The sequence below is a fragment of the Phragmites australis genome, chromosome 2 (genome assembly GCF_958298935.1).
Source record: "Phragmites australis chromosome 2, lpPhrAust1.1, whole genome shotgun sequence".
NCBI lineage: Eukaryota > Viridiplantae > Streptophyta > Magnoliopsida > Poales > Poaceae > Phragmites > Phragmites australis.
Genome location: NC_084922.1, coordinates 50,429,195 through 50,449,522, shown reverse-complemented (window position 1 = coordinate 50,449,522; position 20,328 = coordinate 50,429,195). Strand labels below are relative to the sequence as shown.

Genomic DNA, 20,328 nt, shown 5'->3' with positions numbered 1-20,328 from the left:
GAGTTTTCATCGTTGGTTTTTCTCCTCTATAGTTTCTACTCCACCTCAAATAGATCTGACCCTTGCTGAGATCGCACGTTTGAAATATGAAAAGGTCCTCGCTCGCTCCGACGATCGATGGATTTGGTTCCGTTGCACGGTACGGGGGCAGCCCTCGCGTGCGTCCAATCATCGCCATCACAAAAACAGACAGTGCATGCCACAAATCACAGAAGCATACAACCGGTCGACCACTAGCAGTTGAACCCAGCCGTTTAGCAGTAAGCAGTTAGCTGCCAGCACAGTATTTTTGCTATGGTGCTAGCACCTACGAGTAGATAGCTCCAAAGCCATACTATGGATGCAAACTACTTACTGCAATACCGGTGAGTAACTAGAGCTACACGCAGCAAGTTGTATATAAGCATGCAGATGCAGCTGATCGAGTATCTTTACCTAGCTAGCATGCATTAACGCAGCAAATTGTACATAGGCATGCAGCCGCAACATAGAATGTTTCCGATCTATTCCAAATTATTCTAACTTATCGTAAATTCTTATAGACTATATTCAGAATATTATCTTTGTAATTTATGTATAAATATTTTGATATTTATGTTTAATAGGGTCCCATTTTAAGTTTTATCCTGGGACACTGAAATCTCAGGATCGATCCTGCCCATGATCCCTTAATTTCTGCACATACCAAATAAATATTGTAAGTTGCATATGGCAATGACAACCTATATAATGATGTGAAAATAATCTTATAGTTCTAAATTTTAGCTTATGAGATCATTACTTCACGAAACAACAACCTATTTATTTTACTCCTCTCTTTCCTCCACGTCATCTAAAATCTTAGATAAGATTATATAAGATGACTTATAAAACAGCTGACGTGTATAAATATACCTACCCTAAGTCAAGTAGAGTATCCATGGTGCTTGATACTCTAAGACAGAAACTTTCATAAAAAATATTTAAGAAAGAAACATGAAACCTCTGGATTGGCATGCGAAAAAAGCTCATAACTTACGACGGAAAATGTATTTTAATTTGCTTTCTGAACTATGAAATATTACACCGATAAGGACCACAATACATGAAACACATATCCCCGGACATCATTACACACTTCCGTTTTATTCAGACAGCACCATGACCGCAACTAACATATAACCATAGGATGATACAACAATCCCATACAAAGAACGACACGATCTTTTTCGTTTCGAACTACTGCTGCTGCAGCATCGCCATGGACATGAGTTTGAGGGTATCCTTCTTTGCAGTGAAGTAGGCAGCAAGATGGTCTCTGCTCGGCAGGCACTGCTTCACAGCTTCGTTGGAGGTGTACTCCTCGGCCCAGCGGCGAAGAGCAGGGTACTCATCTCCCATCAAGCTCACGCCAGTCACCTCCTCAAGCACACCGATCCAGCGAGCTAACCCGCTGAGGGCTATGTCCAGGTAGCCAGCGAAGTCGCCTCCAAAAAACCTCTTGCCATCAAGTTGCGCCTCCAGGAGCGCCAGGTTCTCCTTCGTCTCCTTCACGAACCCCTTGTGCACCTCGCCCTCCGTCCACAGTGACAGCCATAATGGCTTCCCACACTGCTCAAGAAGGCACATGTTCAGTAAAAAAAAAATCCAGTGTTGGATCAGAAAGTGCGTGCATGGATGCACCGATTAAGTACCTTTTGATCCATGAAATGAGCCCAGAAACGAGCGCCGGCACGGTCGATGGGGTCGCTAGGGAGGAGAGGCGGCCCCTCGAAGGCCTCATCGACGTACTCCACGATGACCATGGACTCGCAGATGGTCCGGTCGCCGTGGAGGAGCACGGGCACCTTCTTGTGGATGGGGTTATGCTTCAGCAGCAGCTCGCTCTTGTTTTCCAGGTCCTCTGGGATGAACTCGTAAGGCACTCCCTTGAGCCGCAGGGCCGCCTCGGCACGGTGCACAAATGGGCTGCCGAACGCGCCGATGAGCTTAACCCGTGGAGACATTTTTGGTTCGCTTTCTAATTACTTCTAAACCGTCCCTATTTATAGGGATAACCAAAGCGTTGTTGGCATACATTAATAATGTCGATGTTTTGCTGCTTGGTCTCCAAGAAGGGCCGAGCTCTATTTTATCCCTTTAGTCAGTCGTCTTATCTGTCTGAGCTAAGCAGCTAGCTAGATTGCTTCAGGCCAAAGACCAGAACTTTTTGTGAAACAATCTGCCCCAATGTCTGATAAACATCGTTGAATAAATCCTTAGAGCTGCATTCCGTTTGGGTCAAGAGGAGGATTGGAGGTTTAGATGTTTTAGGTTGCACGCTGTCAACCGTATAAATTTTGGTTGAGATCTTTAAATATTTGGATAGGATACATGAAAAAATAATATGTGCAGATTGGTTTCGTGTTTTTATAGTAGATAAACTCTAAAAAAAATTATGGGTTACAGCGCCATTCCCTTCCGATTTCTAAATCTACTCATAATATGAGCATGGTTTTTCCCCCCTTTTTTGGGTTGAGCTGTTTGAATCTGGGTCTTGCGTAATATCAGTGTCTGGCAGGAAGGGGCAAAGTCATCCATGATGCAACGCAACGGTTTCAGGGTATTTTTTTCGCTGTTCTTCTGAATATATATCCGGCATGTAAGCAAACTAGCAAGGGGAAAACAATTGAAAAAATCATGCCTTCCGACCAATAGTATCGATGACATGAATACCACATATAATACATATTGAAGCTCCACAAAGTATAGGCTCCCGGTTGACATCCGGTCATAGCTCTTAAGCCACACAAAGTCACAAAAATAAGACCTACACTCGGATAAGTCACTAAGCCACAAGTCAAGTATCACCACTAGCCTCTCTTCCGGTTTCTTGCCGTCGTGATCACTTTGGAGCTTGAGCCACCAATGCAAGGGTCTCTGCATCCCCGCACAATCGCCTTGCCGCCACTCTATACCAATGCAGATGGTCAACAAGCTTACCAGCAAGTCACCAAGGCTCCAAGGTATTGACGTACCACTTGGTACAAGGTTGGATCACTTCTTAATCCACTCTCTAGGCAGTAATCACACAACAACACTCTCTTTAGGCCTATAAGCACTAATATCTCCCTAATATTGTGCTTAATTACCTTGGATAATCACTCAAAGCACTTTGGTGGCTCGGATGTCTTCTCATGTGTACATGAACTTCTCTGGACTCCAGTACCTTCTGGTCGAGTGGGTGAGTATTTATAGGCTCAAACTCACGCACTATTCGTTAACCTAACGGCTCAGAAAAGTTGTTAACACTGGATGATCCGGTGAGTACACTCTCACGAACTAGACGTTGAAACCCCACTCAAGCCTCTGTGAGCACCGGACACTCTAGTGTATACTTTATCTCCATCATCGGACTATCCGATGAGTTATCCTAAGCCATACAAGCATTTACTTCTTCTCTGTGTAAATTGCTCCGGTGTAAGCATCCGGTGAACATCACTTTATGACCAGACTATCCGGTAAGTTAACTTCAGTCAAACGAGCCAATGCAACCCTCTCTGGAAATAATGCTCCGATGTGCACAACCTTCATCACCGGACCATCCGATGCTTTGATCTTCAGTCTGCATCTTTGCACTGTTCATTTTTCAGTGTGTGCAACACATTGATCACTGGACCATCCGGTGTTTTGATCTTCAACTTTAAAGGCTGCAACCTTCTCTAGATAAAATGATCTGATGTGTATCTTCTCTGATCACCGAACCTTTTGATGAGATCTTCAGGCCTCTCTCCCCTTTGTCAAATATGCTCCGGTGAGTTCAACATACAGAGCACCAAACCATCCGGTGAGACAAATCTTCCTAAGATTTCTCCAATTCAGTCCAACTTTATTTCAGCTGTGATGGCTTCTTCATGTATTGCATCCATGAGTCCTACTAACATATATTCTTGACAAACATATTAGTTTTATTAACTATGTTGTAATTAATCACTAAAATCACAATCATGGCCTAATAGAGTCATTTTCACTACAGTCAGGCTGTACAGCATTAGCCTGCTTGGGTAGGGCTGGCTAGTTCGCGGGCTGCAAAGTTGGGCTGGCCCACTGGGACAAGGACTTTGGTGGCTGGGTTGGCTGACTGGCAGTGTGTGGGTTGAGCCATGGTCCACTCAACCAGGCTGCACAGGCACGAGAGCAGGCTTAGTCACGTGCGCGGGCGTGCATGCGGGTCGCTAGCCAGTGGAGCGGTGAAGGGGATCAGCCGTCGGTGAGCAATCGCGGTGGAGCTACGCCGAAGAGTACTCACAACTTTGAAGACGTGACGGTTATCTACGCACTACGTGGAACTCGTCTAGAAGCTCATCGACGGTAGGCGGTGCTCGGGGTGGTGCCAGATGACGGCCGGGGAAGATGGCGGTGGCGCGGAGAAACTGAACAGCACTACCCTCAACTACGCATGGTCGACCTTCATGGAAAAGGGGCCTAGAGCTCCCTGGGCTACTCGACACGAAGGCTGGACCACACACAAGGGTATATGCACGTCGGCGACGACCATGGCACGGCGGCGAAGGACCAAACGCATGGCTACACGTGGCCATGCAAAGAGAGAGGATGCTAATGATGACCCGCTAGCTAGGAGAGAGTGTGCGAGGGGACCGAGATGCTCACCGATCTTGAAAACAGCAAGAAGTTGGACGGCGATCGACGAAGCGACGGTAGGGTGGCGATGGAATGACTCAGCTTCCAACACGGGCGGGCTCTCATCGGGCTTCCGCTTGATGGAGAGCGGCACAGGGACAACGGTGAGCTTATGGTACTTCTCAGCAGCTCGCGGGGTAAGAATTGGTGACGACGGAGCTACAATGACGAGAATGGCAACGGTGGCAGCGCGGTGGTGGTGGCAAAGTGGGGAAATAGAGAGGGAGAGACCGGGCCACTCTATTTATAGAGGGAGAGGGCGCAGTGAGGCAGTGTGGCGCTTGCGTCACACGATCGTCGGCGAGCTGAGCAGCGGTGAGGTGGCGAGGCGGCGCCCACCTTTATTTTCGCAGCATGGCTAAGCTGCGCCGACCATGCACACGCGGAAGTCGCACTGTGTCAAGTGCTCGGGCGGTGTGCTATGAGTGCAAAGAGAGGAGAGAGAACGAGAGAGCGGAGAGATGTCATGGGAGGGGGCGAGAAAGTCGTCGGTGCATTCATTGCCCCAGCCGTCACGGTGGCGCGGCGTCGCACTAGAGGAGAGGGAGAAGACGCTGATGGACGAGCGTGGGATGGGCGACATGTGGACGGCCGGTGCTCGCGCACGAGCGCTAGCGAGTGGGCCGGCCGACGCACGAGGAAGTTGGGCCGACATCGTGGTTGTGGCCCAGGCGCGGGAGAAGGGAGCCAGGTCGGTTGGGCTGGCTTGCTGGGCGGCACCGAGAGGGAAACAGGAGAAGCGGCCCAAGTGAAAATGAGAAAAGGAGAAGAAAAGAAGGCTTGGGTTTAAATTCAAATGAGAGATTTGAATTTGGATTTGACTTTAGATTAGGATCATTTCAAATGGGAATATTTGAATTATGAATTAGAAGTAAAGCTCTGAGATTTGGACGATGATTTGAATCAATTGAATTTGAGTTGAATAGAATCTAAGAATAGATTTGAAATTGAGAGATATTCAATTTCAAATCCTACTCAAAGAACCATAAAAACCATAAATCAATTCATGTAGGGATTTATATAGAAATAAATTTGGTGCATTTAGAATACTTAGCTCATTTAATATATAAGAATGTATACATACTGATATATATACATTCATATACACATTTTTCTTGAATTTAGGATAATTATTCACAAATTTTTTAATTTCGAACGAAATTTATAATTAATTAATATATTAAAACCCAAGATGTTACAGGCGCTGACCGTTGTGATCACCCATGCTCACCAGATGGAAATTCGGTCCAAAGACATCCAAAAGGCTCTAGCTATTTTATTGGCGTATGCCTGCCTGAATCTTTCGAATTTAGGACAGAAAGGCATACAAAAGTCTTCATTTACATCCTCTCATATGATAGGAGATCCGCACAGTAAAAACCAATGATGCATTACAAGAGTGTTAATCCAACATGGAAGGAAGATGTGCGGTTCCATCGAGAGGAGAGTTGTACACATCTGCTTTGCTGTTTCAGGACCATGAAAATGGAAGTTAGTTGCCGCCCTGAAGATATGCCTCAGTTGATTGCAGCTTGCTCACCAAAAGGCCAGTGTCACCATCCTCTCAGTGACTATCAAAAAAGATAGAAAAAGATGAAATTTAGTTGCATGCAAGTGTTGGCGTCACCAAATTTATCATATCACGAAGGTACTCAAGACTCATGATGATTATGAATGAATACTCTTCCTTTTCTTTCGCCTGTGGCTAACCAAGATTCATATCCAAGTGAACCTTCCCAATTAATGCAGTATGATACTGCGTTAATGTATGACAGGTCTAGTGCTGGATCAGTTCCTCATTTTTATTTGAACATCCAATCTATATGGACGGTTCACCCAACTATTCAAGGATATAATGTTATTTTCCTTACAAGTTACATCCTTATATCTGATAAAGAATTAGCAATTCAGACCTGTAATGACCGAACCATTTGTCATATTGTTGTTCTGCCATACTCAGTGGGGAATAACATAAGAGAGGTCAACTTGAAATATGCGTCAAGACCGGCCATTAATCCTTAATCAGCCAACCTATGCAATGACACTTGTATCAAATGAGAACGAAAACTAGAAAAGTGGAAAACGTTCTCGAATCGCTTCCCACCAACTATGCAACCATTACATTGAAGCACTTAAAACGTCGAAATATAAGCACATTATCCGAGTTAAAAATAGAGCTGGATCAAGCAAATATAATCGGTAACTCTATGTGGAACTTAAACACAGAATAGGGACTCTTTTGCTTCTAGCAATCAGAAAATACTCTTTCCAATAAAATGTAGTTTCTACCAATCAGATCCTCCAGCTTTTTGCATAGACCACTCACAGACAAAAAAAACTTTTGCATGTACTGCTTTGGGGAACAGAATGAAAATTTACAGGTTGAAAAACGGAGGAGGTATACTTGCCATCGGAGGAGGCCGAGGAGTAGCTCGTCTTTGTAATCCCGTGGAGCTACTGCAGCATCAGAGGATCGGCGGCAGCTTCAGCAGTTCAGCTTTGTTGCAGCCTTGCAGTCCGGCAGCTTGAGCTCTTCTTCAGTGCGGCTATGCGCTCAGAGGGCCGACGGCTCAGCAACAGCGAGACAGGGAGTCAGGGTCGGGGAGAGAGGCAGCGGCGCGCATCTCTGTCACGGACCTCACCGTCGCTCACACTCAATCGTCACCGGAGAAGAGAAGAGAGGTTTCGGTCCGGTGAAGCCAACGTGGCTGTCACCCTTGTTCCTTCAGTTCATTCTCGTGTTCTGTTCAGAATACAACTCGAACTCACCTTCTCCTTTTAACAGCCGTTGCCCGCTGTACCCGGGCCCACACACCCAAGACTCACGCCTATAGCTCCTCAACGATATCCGTCAGTGGCTCTCACGCCGTTGCTCCCAATTCCCGCGCCCATACGCGCCAGACCGCCTCCAGGCTTCAGGCCGTCTTCGGGTTGTGCTGCCGGCGCCCTTCAGTCGTGACAATCTCCTCCCCTTGAAAACCGGCTTGTCCCCAAGCCGGTGAGTCTGGAAAACGATGGCGGAGCTGCTGAAGGTCCTCCCAGGTGGCCAAGTTGTCGTCCAAGCCAAGCCATTTGACCAGCACTCGGGCGACAGTGGATTTGCCGCGCTTGACGAGCTTCCTGTCGATGAAATATTCAGGCTCCTTTGGTTCCTGCAAAACTGAAGGTACTGGCGGCAGATTGGGACTGACCACCGTATTAGCATTGACAGCCTTTTTCAGTTGGGAAACATGAATCACAGGATGGATTTGGCTGGAGCTCGGCAGAAGAAGTTTGTAAGCAACAGACCCCACTTTAGCTTCAATTGGGAACGGACCATAGTATCGAAAGGATAATTTCTGATTTGGGCGGTGTGCAACAGATGACTGAATATGAGGCTGCAGTTTGAGATATACCTGATCTCCAACGTCAAAATGGCGGTCAGTGCGATGTTTATCAGCATGGTGTTTCATCCTGTGCTGAGCACGCTCCAAGTGTTGGTGAAGAAGCTGTGTCATTATTGCACGCTCCTTCATCCAGGTTGCCAAATCAGAGACAGTGCATTCATCCAAATTAGGAGTACCGAAATCCCTTGGTTTGTGCCCATATAGAACTTCAAAAGGAGTGAGACCAAGTGATGTATGGTAAGATGTATTGTACCAATACTCGGCAAGAGCAAGCCAATGGTACCAATTCTTGGGGCAAGCATGAACAGCACAGCGCAAATAGGTCTCAAGACACTGATTGACACGCTCGGTTTGTCCATCCGTTTGCGGATGATATGAGGAACTCAAGCGAAGAGTAGTCTGAGAGAGCTTGAACAATTCTTGCCACAGGGAGCTTGTGAAAATTCGGTCCCAATCAGAAATAATGGCTTGTGGCAAGCCATGTAATTTGAACACGTGAGACATATAGAGCTTGGCTACTTGGAGAGCTGTAAAAGGATGTTTGAGTGGCAAGAAGTGTGCATACTTACTAAATTTATCCACTACCACCAATATAGTGTCATAAGTTGCTGATTTTGGCAAGCCTTCAATGAAGTCCATAGTCACTATGGTCCATGCTTGGTCAGGAACACTCAAGGGCTGCAGCAAGCCAGGTGGGGGTACCCTTTCAGACTTGGCTTGTTGACAGACTGCGCAAGCTTGCACATAGGCTTTGACCATGCTCTTCTGATTACTCCAAGCAAAGAGCCGTTTGATTCTGTGATATGTAGCAAAAAATCCAGAGTGACCACCCAATGCACTATCGTGAAGTGCTGAAATGATGTGCTGCTGGATTGTCGGATTATTACCGATCCATATACGACCTTTGAAACGCAAGATTCCATCTTTCAACGTATAGTTGGAGTGGCTATGTCCAGGTAAAGAGAGCTCCGTAAGTAGTTGCTTAGTGAAAGGATCATCACTGTAAGTCTGCACTATACTCTCCATCCATGCTGGTCGGCAGACCGTGATGGCTGCAAGTTCATCAGTGAATTGTTGCGGACGCCGAGATAGTGCATCTGCCACCTTGTTGTAAGAGCCTTGTTTATACTATATGTGAAAATCCAAACCCATGAGCTTGGTAAGCGCCCTTTGTTGGATAGGTGTATGAATCCGCTGCTCTGTTAAGTGAGTTAAACTGCGGTGATCAGTGCGAATTGTGAAGGCAGCATGTTGAAGGTATGCTCTCCAATGGTCTATAGCTAAAATCATTGCCAAACACTCCTTCTCATAAGTGACCAGTCCTTGATTCCTTGGGCATAATGCTTTGCTCAAAAAGGCAATAGGATGTTCATCTTGCATAAGGACCGCCCCAATTCCTCGATCACTAGCATCAGTTTCGACGACAAAACATTTGCTGAAATCTGGCAAGGCTAAAACTGGAGTATTGGTTAATCGTACCTTCAGTTCATGAAAAGCCTGCTCTGCAGTAGGAGTCCAGATAAAGACTGAGTGTTTCTTGAGCATATCTGTCAACGGTTTGCTAATGAGACCAAAATCTTTGACAAATTTTCTATAGTACCCGGCCAAACCTAAAAAGCTGCGCAATTCTTTGACATTGGCTGGCAGTGGCCAGGTCTGAATGTCCTGAATTTTATCCCCAGGAGCTACTCCTTGAGCAGAAATGGTATGACCAAGATATGAGATGGTTTGTTGAGCGAAGGTGCACTTTGATAGTTTGACCTTGAGCCCATGAGCCCTCAGGATATGGAAGACTTGCTGCAAGTGTTGCTGATGATCGTCCAAGCTACGGCTGTAAATGAGTATATCATCAATGAACACAAGAACACACCTTCTCAGCAATGGAGCAAGTATTTCATTCATCGCATTTTGGAAGGTTGCAGGAGCGTTACAGAGGCCATAAGGCATAACCCGAAACTCAAAATGCCCATGATGAGTTTGGAAAGCCGTTTTTGCTTCATCATCTTCACAGAGCCGAAACTGATGATACCCTGCACGTAAATCCAGCTTTGAAAACCAGGCTGCTCCAGACAATTCGTCCAATAGTTCATCAATAACCGGCAAGGGATATTTGTTCTTCACAGTTATAGCATTCAGGTGCCTGAAATCAATGCAGAATCGCCAAGAGCCTTCCTTCTTTCGAACCAACAGAACCGGAGAAGAGAAGGGACTGGTGCTTGGTTTGATCAGACCTGATCTTAACATTTCTTGAACTTGACTCTCAATCTCGGCCTTCTGCTCAGGAGTGTATCTGTAAGGTCTAATGCTCACAGGCTTGGTACCAGGAATGAGAGGAATGTGGTGGTCCCAAGACCTGTGAGGTGGTAAAGCCTTTGGTTCCTCAAAAATATCCACAAAACTATCCACCAATTGCCGCACTGTATCAGGAATGACAATTTCAGCCGATGGTGTGGCATCCTCAGTCAGGTACACAATATGCTCTACTGAATTGCTCTTCAGGAGTTGGTTTAACTGAAATGCTGAGAGAGATGGGCAAGTATCTAGTTTAGGCACCACTCCTTGCAAGGTAATCATCTTGCCCTTGTGCTGAAATGATAAGCGTTTCAGGTCCCACTGGCTAACCATAGGACTGCTAGCCTCCAACCAATCCATCCCCAATATAATGTCATAGCAGCCTAAAGGCAAAATGCGCAAATCAGTATGGAATGAGTAACCCTGGGTCCACCACTCACATCTGGGTATCATGCGATTGAAATGCATATATCCTCCATCAGCAATTTTCACCTTTTTCTCAGGGACCATTAGCTGCTTCCTAGAGAGTTTAGCTGCAGTATGGGAATTGAGGAAGCTGTGTGAACTACCTGAGTCTACCAAGATCAAGACCTCCTGGGTGTCGATCATGCCCAGTAACCTGACAGTGTGAGCACTCCTTTCCCCCGAGACAGCAACTCTGGAAATAGCCATCAGACTATCCCCTTCTAACTCCTCCTCTTGAGTGGGCTGCTCGGGTTCATCCTTCCTTGCCTCTACTGCATTACTCTGATCTTGTAAGAGCTCCAATAATTCTTCAACAACATGAATCTGTACTGTTGATGCACACCGATGCTGTGGTCCCCATTTCTCTCCACACTTGAAACATAATCCCCGAGCTCTGCGATATGATCGCAGTGCTAGCAATTTGTCCTCCGGTTGGCGCCGATCAATGGCACGGGCGTTCTCAACTCCACGCCGATCCATTGCGGGTCCTTCTGGGGCTGCTCGAGGTATGGGAATGGCACGGGCAATTCCTCGAACACCCAGCGTGGTGTCGGCCACCCGGTCACTCCGAGATCGTTGCGGTGTGCAAATGCTCTCCTGCAAGGAAGCCAACGAATAGGCAGTATCCAAATCCTTTGGCCGATGCAACACGATCATGGTGCGGATATCAGCACGTAAGCCATCAACAAACCTGGTTGTGAAGAACACGGGATCGAAGGCTGGGTTGTGCGCCAAAATGGAATGCATAATGGGCTCAAATTTCACCATGTATTCTTCCACGGAACCTGTCTGCCTCGCATCAAACAGCTGACGTATCAGCTCTTGGTATTGCTCTCGACCGAATCGATTGCACAACTTCGAACAGAATTCCTCCCAATTTGCACTGTTCTTCTGCGCTTGCAACCAGATAGCAGCGTTGCCCGTGAAGTGGTAGGAGGCCACTCTCACCCAAATTTCTGGAGGCACAGCATAGACTTCAAAATAATCTTCGCATCTTCTTCGCCAGAATTGAGGATTCTCGCCATCAAAACACGGAAAATCCATTTTAAAATGGGTGCTGAGATGGGACATGGAACTGAAGTGCGATTCGGATCGATGAAATCGCTCCGAAGGAAGGTTAGGTGTGGAGAACAAAGCACTCGGAAGATTTTGCGCACCTGTGACCGGGGTTGGCGCGAGAGTGGTGACACTCCCAAACGCCGATCCCCGGTGCTCGTGTGACTCGCCGTGGCCATACGGCCCGGGACGCGGATCCATGGCAATCGCTCCCAATAACTCTTCCTGGTGCGCGTTCTCCGCGGAATGGATGTCGATGTTCCTCGCCGGTGAGAGAATCGAGGGATGATTCTCGATCTTCTGCACATGTTGTCGAAGATCGTCGACGGCGTGGTGCAGATCGGTCACTCGGGCCTCCAACCCTGGCCTCCAATCCTCGAGCGATTTCTGCCACGCTTCCAGCCGCTCTTGCAGGATCCGGTTGTCCTGCCGCTGCTGAAGACGATCTTCGTTGTATGACTTGAGAAACGCCGCGAATTGCTCCTCCATCGCTTGTGCCTTCTGTTGCTGCCGAGATTGGTACCGCGGTCGCTGGTAGGGGTCCTCCACGGTGTCGCCGCCGAGAAGCTTCCGTCGTCGGGGTGATTGGCTCTGATACCAAATGTCACGGACCTCACCGTCGCTCACACTCAATCGTCACCGGAGAAGAGAAGAGAGGTTTCGGTCCGGTGAAGCCAACGTGGCTGTCACCCTTGTTCCTTCAGTTCATTCTCGTGTTCTGTTCAGAATACAACTCGAACTCACCTTCTCCTTTTAACAGCCGTTGCCCGCTGTACCCGGGCCCACACACCCAAGACTCACGCCTATAGCTCCTCAACGATATCCGTCAGTGGCTCTCACGCCGTTGCTCCCAATTCCCGCGCCCATACGCGCCAGACCGCCTCCAGGCTTCAGGCCGTCTTCGGGTTGTGCTGCCAGCGCCCTTCAGTCGTGACAATCTCCTTCACCTCGGCCTCCATGCGCTGCAGGCGGTGGACGAGGGCCACAACCGTGCCTTCGTCTGGGGCCTCCTTGACCGCGTCGCGATAGCCGGATCGCTGGCCGTCGAGGCTGCCTGGAGCGAGTACCGCAGGGCTTTGAGCTGGGGCCGCAGCCGTGCCATGGAGATCCATCTCCTCCCGCGCCATGGAGCGCAGCGACGTCATGCCCTTCGGCCCACTGGCCGTCGAGGACGCCTGGAGCTGAACTGCTGAAGCTGCCGCCGGTGAGATGACGGTGAGGCCGTAAAGGATCTCCTTGTTTATCCTTCTGTTTTGTATCTCTTGACTATAGATGTGTGAATGAAAGATACTCCGTATTTTGACAAATCGACATAGTTTGTTCTATTCTTCCATAACTGAATTTGTGCTGGCGCAACAAAGCGCTCATCCCTTGCTTGTTCTTAAGCGGACTCAAGTTACGCTGTTGAAGAACAAATACTATGTGTAATCCATTTTGTTTTAAAAAGATCACATGTATTTCGTTTGATTACATGGACGAATCCCATTGGATGGAAACCACATCACTACTTCTTGCACCTTGAAATATGAGAGCAAAGTTACTAGAAGGAACCAGAAATCTTTTTATTTGATAGAGAAGAAAGGTACAGATATATTTATGTTGAAGATGGTTGGAACCTAAGTGCGTGGTTGTACACCCACATCTCCATCCAGCTGAGCTAGACTTAGCTCCCTTACATTGTTCAAAGAAGAAATCTAGAAGCACTTCCACTGGTAACTATTACACAAAATCAAGAAGAAAATATCTGGATTATTCCACGTGCACAAACGTATTCATTGCACCCGATTACTTCTGCAACATTGCATTGGCGAACATTTTATACATCTCCTTGTTTGCAGTGAAGTAGGCAAGGAGTTGGTCTCTATCAGGCAAGCACTGCTTCAAAGCTTGGTTGAAACTGTACTCCTTGGCCCACTGGTATAGAGCAGGGTGCTCATTGTCGTCCACCAAGGTTACTCCAGTAACCTCCTCCAGCACGCTGAGCCAGGGAGCTAACACACAAGCGGCTATGTCGAGGTAGCCGACGGTGTCGCCCCCGAAGAACCTCTTCCCCTTGAGCTGCGCCCCCAAGAGCGCCAGGTTCTCCTTGGTCTCTTTCACAAAACCCTTCTGCACCTCGCCCTCTGTCCAAAGTGCCAGCCAGAACGGCTTGAAGCACTGTTTAGAAATGTTTAGTAAAACTAGCAAATGTTCAGATTTCATAAGAACCGGCTTCTAAACAATGAGTACCTTATTGTCCATGAAGTCAACCCAGAAACGGGCCATGGCACGGTCGTAGGGGTCCGTCGGCAGGAGGGGCGGCCCGTCGAAGGCCTCGTCGACGTACTCAACAATGACGAGGGACTCGCAGATAGCCCGGTCGCCATGGAGGAGCACGGGTATCTTCTTGTGGACGGGGTTGTGCATGAGCAACAGCTCGCTTTTGTTGAGAAGGTCTTCTTGGATCAGCTCGTAAGGCACGCCCTTGAGCCGCAGGGCCGCCTCGACACGGTGGGAGAATGGGCTGCTGAAAGTGCCAAGGACCTTAATAGGTGGAGACATCTTTTTCTGCTTCCTAGTTCTTACTCGCTGTTATCTGGGTGAAGCTATACTTTCCATTCCTATTTATAGAAATAACCAAGAATGGTTGGCTCACATTGATATAGTCAAAGGTGTGCTGCTTCTTCTGCAAGAAGGATCAACTCTTCTCTTTTCAGTTTTTCCTGAGAAGCTACTGGGTCGCTTCAGTTGAAATAAGAAATTAAAACACTCCCTCTGTCCCTTGGTCTGGTAAACATAGTTGAATGCAACCCCTCTGTCCCTTGATCACCAGGATTGATGCAGCTCAAGTCAGAGAGATTAGATTTATCTAGAAGAAAGAATCAGTACATGAGCAGATCAGGCAGATAATGTAATATAAACAGCCATACGGAAGATGGCCCGGAGCTAAATGAATTGCCTGCTTGACATAAGCAATGACCTCAACATATGAGGGCATTTTTTGCTTCCTTATTGTTCAGCAAGTTTCAGTTTGGGCTGGAAATTTCTGATTTAGAAATTCGGGTTTGTACAGTCCGAAGGACAGACATCCTTCTAGGTAGGAAGTTCAGGTTTAGACCTTTCAATTTTGTGAAAACATCCCATCTTGCGTCAATTTCCATACGGTTTGGGAAGCAAAATATATAAATAAACAGTTTAAATAAAATAAATATAATATAATTAAAATTGGGTTTAGAATAGGAAAAATAAGGATTGATATCAAATATAGTCTTATAAAAAACAAATTATTATAAAAACAAATACCTAAATAAAGTGCCCATGTAAAATACAATTAATCAATAGCTAAAATTCATAATAAAAATTATTATTATTTTTCAAAATTCTTACTAAGATAATAGATTAAGAAATATTATGTAGCTCAAAGTCATCACATCAAGCAGACAAAACAAACTTATTCTAATTTTAATTAGACTAGCTACACCTGACATACAATTTTGACAGTTGATTAAAACGTATACAAATTGAACCAATATATGTATACAATTCAGGTACAAGTTTGGAGCATAAATAATTTTCTTTTTTACTAACATAATTTTTATTTTTTTTTCTAATTTTATGTGCTTTGTAACTAAATGATACTAACATCGTAAAAAACTAAAGAGACTAATTTTTAATCAAAGATTATTTTGACAAAATATTACAGGACGTTAGCCACGCTATTAGTCTGGGCATCTTGCTAGTTCTTATACAGTCAGAGAGATTTGATTTACATTAGCAGATAAGGCAGATACTGTATATATAGTCATCGAACAAGCTGGACACAGTCTCAAAAGAAGAAGAAGAACAAAGCTGACCCGGAGCTAAAATGAACCGTATGTCTGGCATAAGCAATGACCTCAACATGTGAGGGCATTTTTGCTTTCATGTTTTCAAGAAAGTTTCAGTTGGTGCGGGGAAATTACTGATATAGACCTTTCAGTTTGTACAGTCCGAAGGGCAAAGATCCTTCCAGTAAGAATGTTCAGGTTCAGACATTTCAAATATATTTTTTTGAGAGGGAAATTTCAATTTGGGTTGGGAAAACATCTTAGATTTGGGACCTTTTGTTGCGGACCTTGAACTTTCAATTCGAAATATGAAGATATCAAAGAAGTAACAACTTGAATGGGAAGAATTCAATTCAATTCAACAATAAACAAATAAACTGTCGGTGACACAGGAACCTGGGGTCCTCGAGTCCCGAGGCCAGAACAGCAGGGTGCCACGTGGCGTCCTCCTGTGGGGGCTATCTCCCCGAGGTGCGAGAAGACCAAGTCCTGGGAGAGGGTGCTCGGGGCCATAAACAGTGGTCCCAGAGTACTCGAGTTCCCCGATGACCCGAGAAGATCAAGTACCGGGAAAAGAGTGCTCGAGGCCTTGAACAGTGGCCCCTGAGCACTCAAGTTCCCCGACGACAAGAAAAGCTAAGTATTGGGAAGATGGTGCTCGGGGCTGCGAACAGTGGCCCCCGAGCACCCGAGTCCCCCGAAGACCCGAACAGTCAGTTCCAGGAGAGAGTGCTCGGGGCTGCGAGCAGTGGCCCCCGAGCACCCGAGTCCCCCGAAGATCTGAACAGTCAGTTCCAGGAGAGAGTGCTCGGGGATGCGAGCAGTGGCCCCCGAGCACTCGGTTCCCCGAGGACCCGAACAGTCAGTTACAGGAGAGAGTGCTCGGGGCTGTGAACAGTGGCCCCCGAGCACTCGGTTCCCCGAGGACCAAGAAAGGGCATATCCGGGAGAGAGTGTTCAGGGCGGCGAACAGTGGCCCTCGAGGGCCTGAGAAGTCCTTCGCCCGTGGCCCCCACAGAGGTCCAGCGGTGAGGTGTCAACTGGTGAGAAGTCCGATGCTGCATTTAAGAGGGCGCGTGGCCTATCACTTCCAACTGCTCCCCACACGCTTTCTGTCAGTCCCTGCCACAGCCTGGCAGGGAGGCGTGGGGACATTTAATGCACGGGTCTCATCGCGGGACATCCAGCGTGCCTCGGGATAACATCACGAAGCCCAAGGCGCCCCGCCTGCCGCCCTGCTGTGTCAGGCTTACTCTGACCGGGCAGGCACACCGGACTGCTCGGTGGTTGCCCGGTGGGTCCTCCCCGCGGCGCCCGTTGAAAAATGGTATGATGACGAATAAGACCGGACGGGAGCGCGTTTTCAACCCTCCCCGTCACCTCGCGCAGTAGCCCATGATGTTTGCTTTTCATTTATGGCGTCTTGGAACTCGCGCCACCATTTCTGGGCACGCTACCGTCCCGGCGAGTATAAAGGCGGGGCGGGCTCCCCAGAGAAAGAGGACCAGTTCGGACCAGCTCGAACTCTCGACAACTGACGATGAGCACCGAAGAACAAGGAGCACGAAGCTCTAGACTTGACAAATATTCTTGTAACCCAGCAGAACCTCAGGGAGACATTCTCAGAGTATTTATAGCATACACACAGGAGTAGGGTGTTACGCTCAGTGCGGCCCGAACTTGTCTAAAAATCCCCTGAGCATTTACTACTTCCTGCTTCTGATTATTCCATTCCACCTGCATCGCATTTACGCCCATTTATTTCACCCGCAAAACGGATTCAGAATTATCTCCGACCGAATCTCAAAGTGGTCCCTCCGAATTCCTGTTTGAGGAGTTCACCCTCCGACATAAATTTTCTGCTCAGGTGAAAAGGATTTTGCCCTTCCAGCTTTAAAATTGAACTGTATTTTAGATGAAAAGGACATCAAATGATGTCCAATTTCTATTCAAACTAAGAGCGTATCCAGTTCAGTGAATACTAAAGTGAAAAAACTTTCAGTTTTTACAGCCCCAAAACTGAAACATAACTAACTTCTCCTGCAGAGCATTACAATCATGTTCAACCATTCAAATTGAATTCGACTTCCAAAGATTAAAGAATGAAAACTTAACTAAAAACCGCGACGAGAAGCGATGTGCCGGTGGCGATGGCGGATCGGTGGTTAGCGTTTGTGCGGGTGCGATTCGGCGCCGGCAACAGCAAGATGCAAGGCAAAGTGTAAGCAGGGAAGAATGCGCGTTAGTGCGGTCCATCAGCGGCGAGGTCTGATTTGCATCGAGGAAACCATGACAAAAGCCTTGACAAATATATAAAAACCATGAAAAATTATAGAAACCATGAGAAATATATAGAAACCATGACAAATATATATAGTTTACACCCACATCCCCCTCCGACTGCTTAGCTCTCTTCCATTGTTGAAGCAAGAAATCTGCATACTTCCACTAGTAACTATTACACTAAATCAAGAAAGAAACATCTGTCCTGCCGGTTCGTTTCAAAAAGAAAGAAACATCTAGATTCGCAGAAAAATTGAATTCATCTATGTGAGACATGGACATATTCATCTGGGCACACCAATGTTATTCCGGCACACGCCGTGTGTGATCCACGCACCGCAGAGACGTATTCTTGCACCTAATTACTTGTGCAACATTGCATTGACGCCAATCTTGTACATCTCCTTGTTTTTGGTGAAGTAGGCGAGGAGTTGGTCTCTGTCCGGCAGGCACGGCTTCAAAGCTTCGTTGGCATTGTACTCCTTGGCCCACTGGCATAGAGCAGGGTGCTCGTCTTCGTTCACCAATGTCACTCCAGTCACCTCCTCGATCACGCTGCGCCAGGGAGCTAGCGTAGAAGCGGCTATGTCGAGGTAGCCGGGGGTGTCGCCGCCGAAGAACCTCTTCCCCTTGAGCTGAGCCTCCAGAAGCGCAAGGTACTCCTTGGCCTCCTTTTTTTTTTTTGATGGAACAGTAGGGTCATCTCCTACTGGTTACGTGTTAAAGAAAAATATATATATAAATATTACAGACTCCTTCACGAACGCCTTCTGCGCCTCGCCCTCTATCCAATGCGCCATCCAGAACGGCTTGGTGAACTGTCCAGCAGCGTTCAGTATAGAGAACCAGCAAATGTTCAGATTTCGTAAGAACCTGCTTCTAATTGAACAATGATCACCTTGTTTTCTATGAAGTCAGCCCAGAAACGAGCCATGGCACGGTCGTAGGGGTCGGTCGGCAGGAGGGGCAGCCCGTCGAAGGCCTCGTCGACATACTCAGCGATGACGAGGGACTCGCAGACGGCCCGGTCGCCGTGGAGGAGCACGGGCACCTTCTTGTGGACGGGATTGTGCTGGAGCAGCAGCTCGCTCTTGCTGCGCAGGAGGTCTTCTAGGATCAGCTCGTAAGGCACGCCCTTGAGGCACAGTGCCGCCTCGGCACGGTGCGCGTATGGGCTGCCGAAGAAGCCGATGAGCTTAACCGGAGGAGACATCCTTTCACTACCAAACTCGTTCTTGCAGTGATCTTGGCGAGACCATAATAATCCATCCCTATTTGTAGGAATAATCAAGACTGCTTCTGCTTGGCTCAGTCACATTGACGTAACGTAGTCAAAGATGTGCTGCTGCTGCTGCTTCCGTTAGTCAACCGTCTCATCCGAGAGAAGCTGCTGTGTTGCTTCATTCCACAAAACAAACTAAAAGCCTCTCTCTCTTTTGACAAATTGTCATGAGCGCTGTCTTTCAATTAAAAGAAACAAAGTTTACACGATTGCAGCTTTGAACAAGGTTCAAGACTTTGCAAAACATCATTTGCATGTTTTTATTACAAGAAAGAAGACAGGACTACCAAAGAACACCATAACCATACAAAATTTTTGCTAACTATTTGATTGGTCTCCTTGAGCTAAAGCCTCTGTCTCCCTTGGTCTGATAAACATTGTTGGATGCAACCCTACACTACAGGTGGAGGATTGATGCAGCTCAAGTCTGAGAGGTGTGGTTCACCTCGAAGCTAGAATCAATACATGACCGGCACATGGGTCGGTCAGAGAGAGGCATAGCCTTGGTCTGATAATGAATTTAGTTGTCCCGGAGCTAATTGAACAATAAGCCTGGCGTAAGGCCATCTCCAGCGGTTCCAGCCGCATTACTGTTCCACCTAGAAACCAGCTCCTTGATAAAAATAAGCTAAAATGTTAGCTCAACTCGTTACAAAATATAACGAGTCGATCTGAGTCAGCTCCAACACAAGCTGGCTCATGAGCTTTTAAGCTTTTCGTTCACCACTAATAGTGACAGACCATTGTCTGGTACAGTACTTATACAGATAGCATATGGCTATTGAAGGTTTTTTTTAAAAAAACAAAACTATCGGCGCTGGCCTAAATAGGTGTCCATGGGCCCAATGTAGCTAAAAAAGATGGAGAAAAATTATTATTTATCATCAGAAGATAAGGTGATTATCTATTTTTTTTTATTTATCACTGTTTTTAATTTTCATTACTTGCTCGTTATTGTCATCCATTAAAAAAAGACACATTTATCCTTATGAGCAAATATCTCCATTACAGTCTAGTTAACTTGTTATTTTCATATCTATTTTTCTACAACAGGGAACATAACAAATAAGCACATTAAAATTATCTATACAATTTTTTT

General features: G+C 46.8%; 3 protein-coding genes and 1 long non-coding RNA gene across 4 annotated transcripts; all 4 read right to left on the bottom strand.

Annotated features, from left to right (window-relative positions):
- Nucleotides 1-1,014: 1,014 nt before the first annotated feature.
- Nucleotides 1,015-2,008, bottom strand: LOC133909601 (probable glutathione S-transferase). The gene is made up of 2 exons (XM_062352103.1): nt 1,674-2,008; nt 1,015-1,590 (listed from the first exon to the last, which is right to left on the bottom strand). Exons 1-2 carry the CDS (start codon nt 1,983-1,985, stop codon nt 1,219-1,221), a joined length of 684 nt encoding a protein of 227 aa, XP_062208087.1. The 5' UTR covers nt 1,986-2,008; the 3' UTR covers nt 1,015-1,218.
- Nucleotides 2,009-5,911: 3,903 nt separating this feature from the next.
- LOC133910242 (uncharacterized) lies at nt 5,912-7,286 on the bottom strand. Its single transcript, XR_009908494.1, has 2 exons — nt 7,064-7,286; nt 5,912-6,230 (listed from the first exon to the last, which is right to left on the bottom strand). It is a non-coding gene; the product is annotated as an uncharacterized LOC133910242 (long non-coding RNA).
- A 6,113-nt stretch (nt 7,287-13,399) lies between these two features.
- Nucleotides 13,400-14,495, bottom strand: LOC133909598 (probable glutathione S-transferase). Its single transcript, XM_062352101.1, has 2 exons — nt 14,088-14,495; nt 13,400-14,015 (listed from the first exon to the last, which is right to left on the bottom strand). Exons 1-2 carry the CDS (start codon nt 14,397-14,399, stop codon nt 13,644-13,646), a joined length of 684 nt encoding a protein of 227 aa, XP_062208085.1. The 5' UTR covers nt 14,400-14,495; the 3' UTR covers nt 13,400-13,643.
- Nucleotides 14,496-18,012: 3,517 nt separating this feature from the next.
- Nucleotides 18,013-19,227, bottom strand: LOC133909596 (probable glutathione S-transferase). Its single transcript, XM_062352099.1, has 3 exons — nt 18,846-19,227; nt 18,706-18,765; nt 18,013-18,621 (listed from the first exon to the last, which is right to left on the bottom strand). Exons 1-3 carry the CDS (start codon nt 19,158-19,160, stop codon nt 18,310-18,312), a joined length of 687 nt encoding a protein of 228 aa, XP_062208083.1. The 5' UTR covers nt 19,161-19,227; the 3' UTR covers nt 18,013-18,309.
- Nucleotides 19,228-20,328: the final 1,101 nt, after the last annotated feature.

What these genes read in the sequence shown, in the direction of transcription:
- LOC133909601 (XM_062352103.1), bottom strand. Translation starts at nt 1,985, where the DNA reads ATGTCTCCACGGGTTAAGCTCATCGGCGCGTTCGGCAGCCCATTTGTG. An exon ending in CTCATTTCATGGATCAAAAG is followed by an intron (nt 1,591 to 1,673) that starts GTACTTAATCGG and finishes CTTCTTGAGCAG; the next exon opens with TGTGGGAAGCCATTATGGCT.
- LOC133909598 (XM_062352101.1), bottom strand. Translation starts at nt 14,399, where the DNA reads ATGTCTCCACCTATTAAGGTCCTTGGCACTTTCAGCAGCCCATTCTCC. An exon ending in TTGACTTCATGGACAATAAG is followed by an intron (nt 14,016 to 14,087) that starts GTACTCATTGTT and finishes ATTTCTAAACAG; the next exon opens with TGCTTCAAGCCGTTCTGGCT.
- LOC133909596 (XM_062352099.1), bottom strand. Translation starts at nt 19,160, where the DNA reads ATGTCTCCTCCGGTTAAGCTCATCGGCTTCTTCGGCAGCCCATACGCG. An exon ending in CTGACTTCATAGAAAACAAG is followed by an intron (nt 18,766 to 18,845) that starts GTGATCATTGTT and finishes GCTGCTGGACAG; the next exon opens with TTCACCAAGCCGTTCTGGAT. An exon ending in AGGCGCAGAAGGCGTTCGTG is followed by an intron (nt 18,622 to 18,705) that starts AAGGAGTCTGTA and finishes TCAAAAAAAAAA; the next exon opens with AAGGAGGCCAAGGAGTACCT.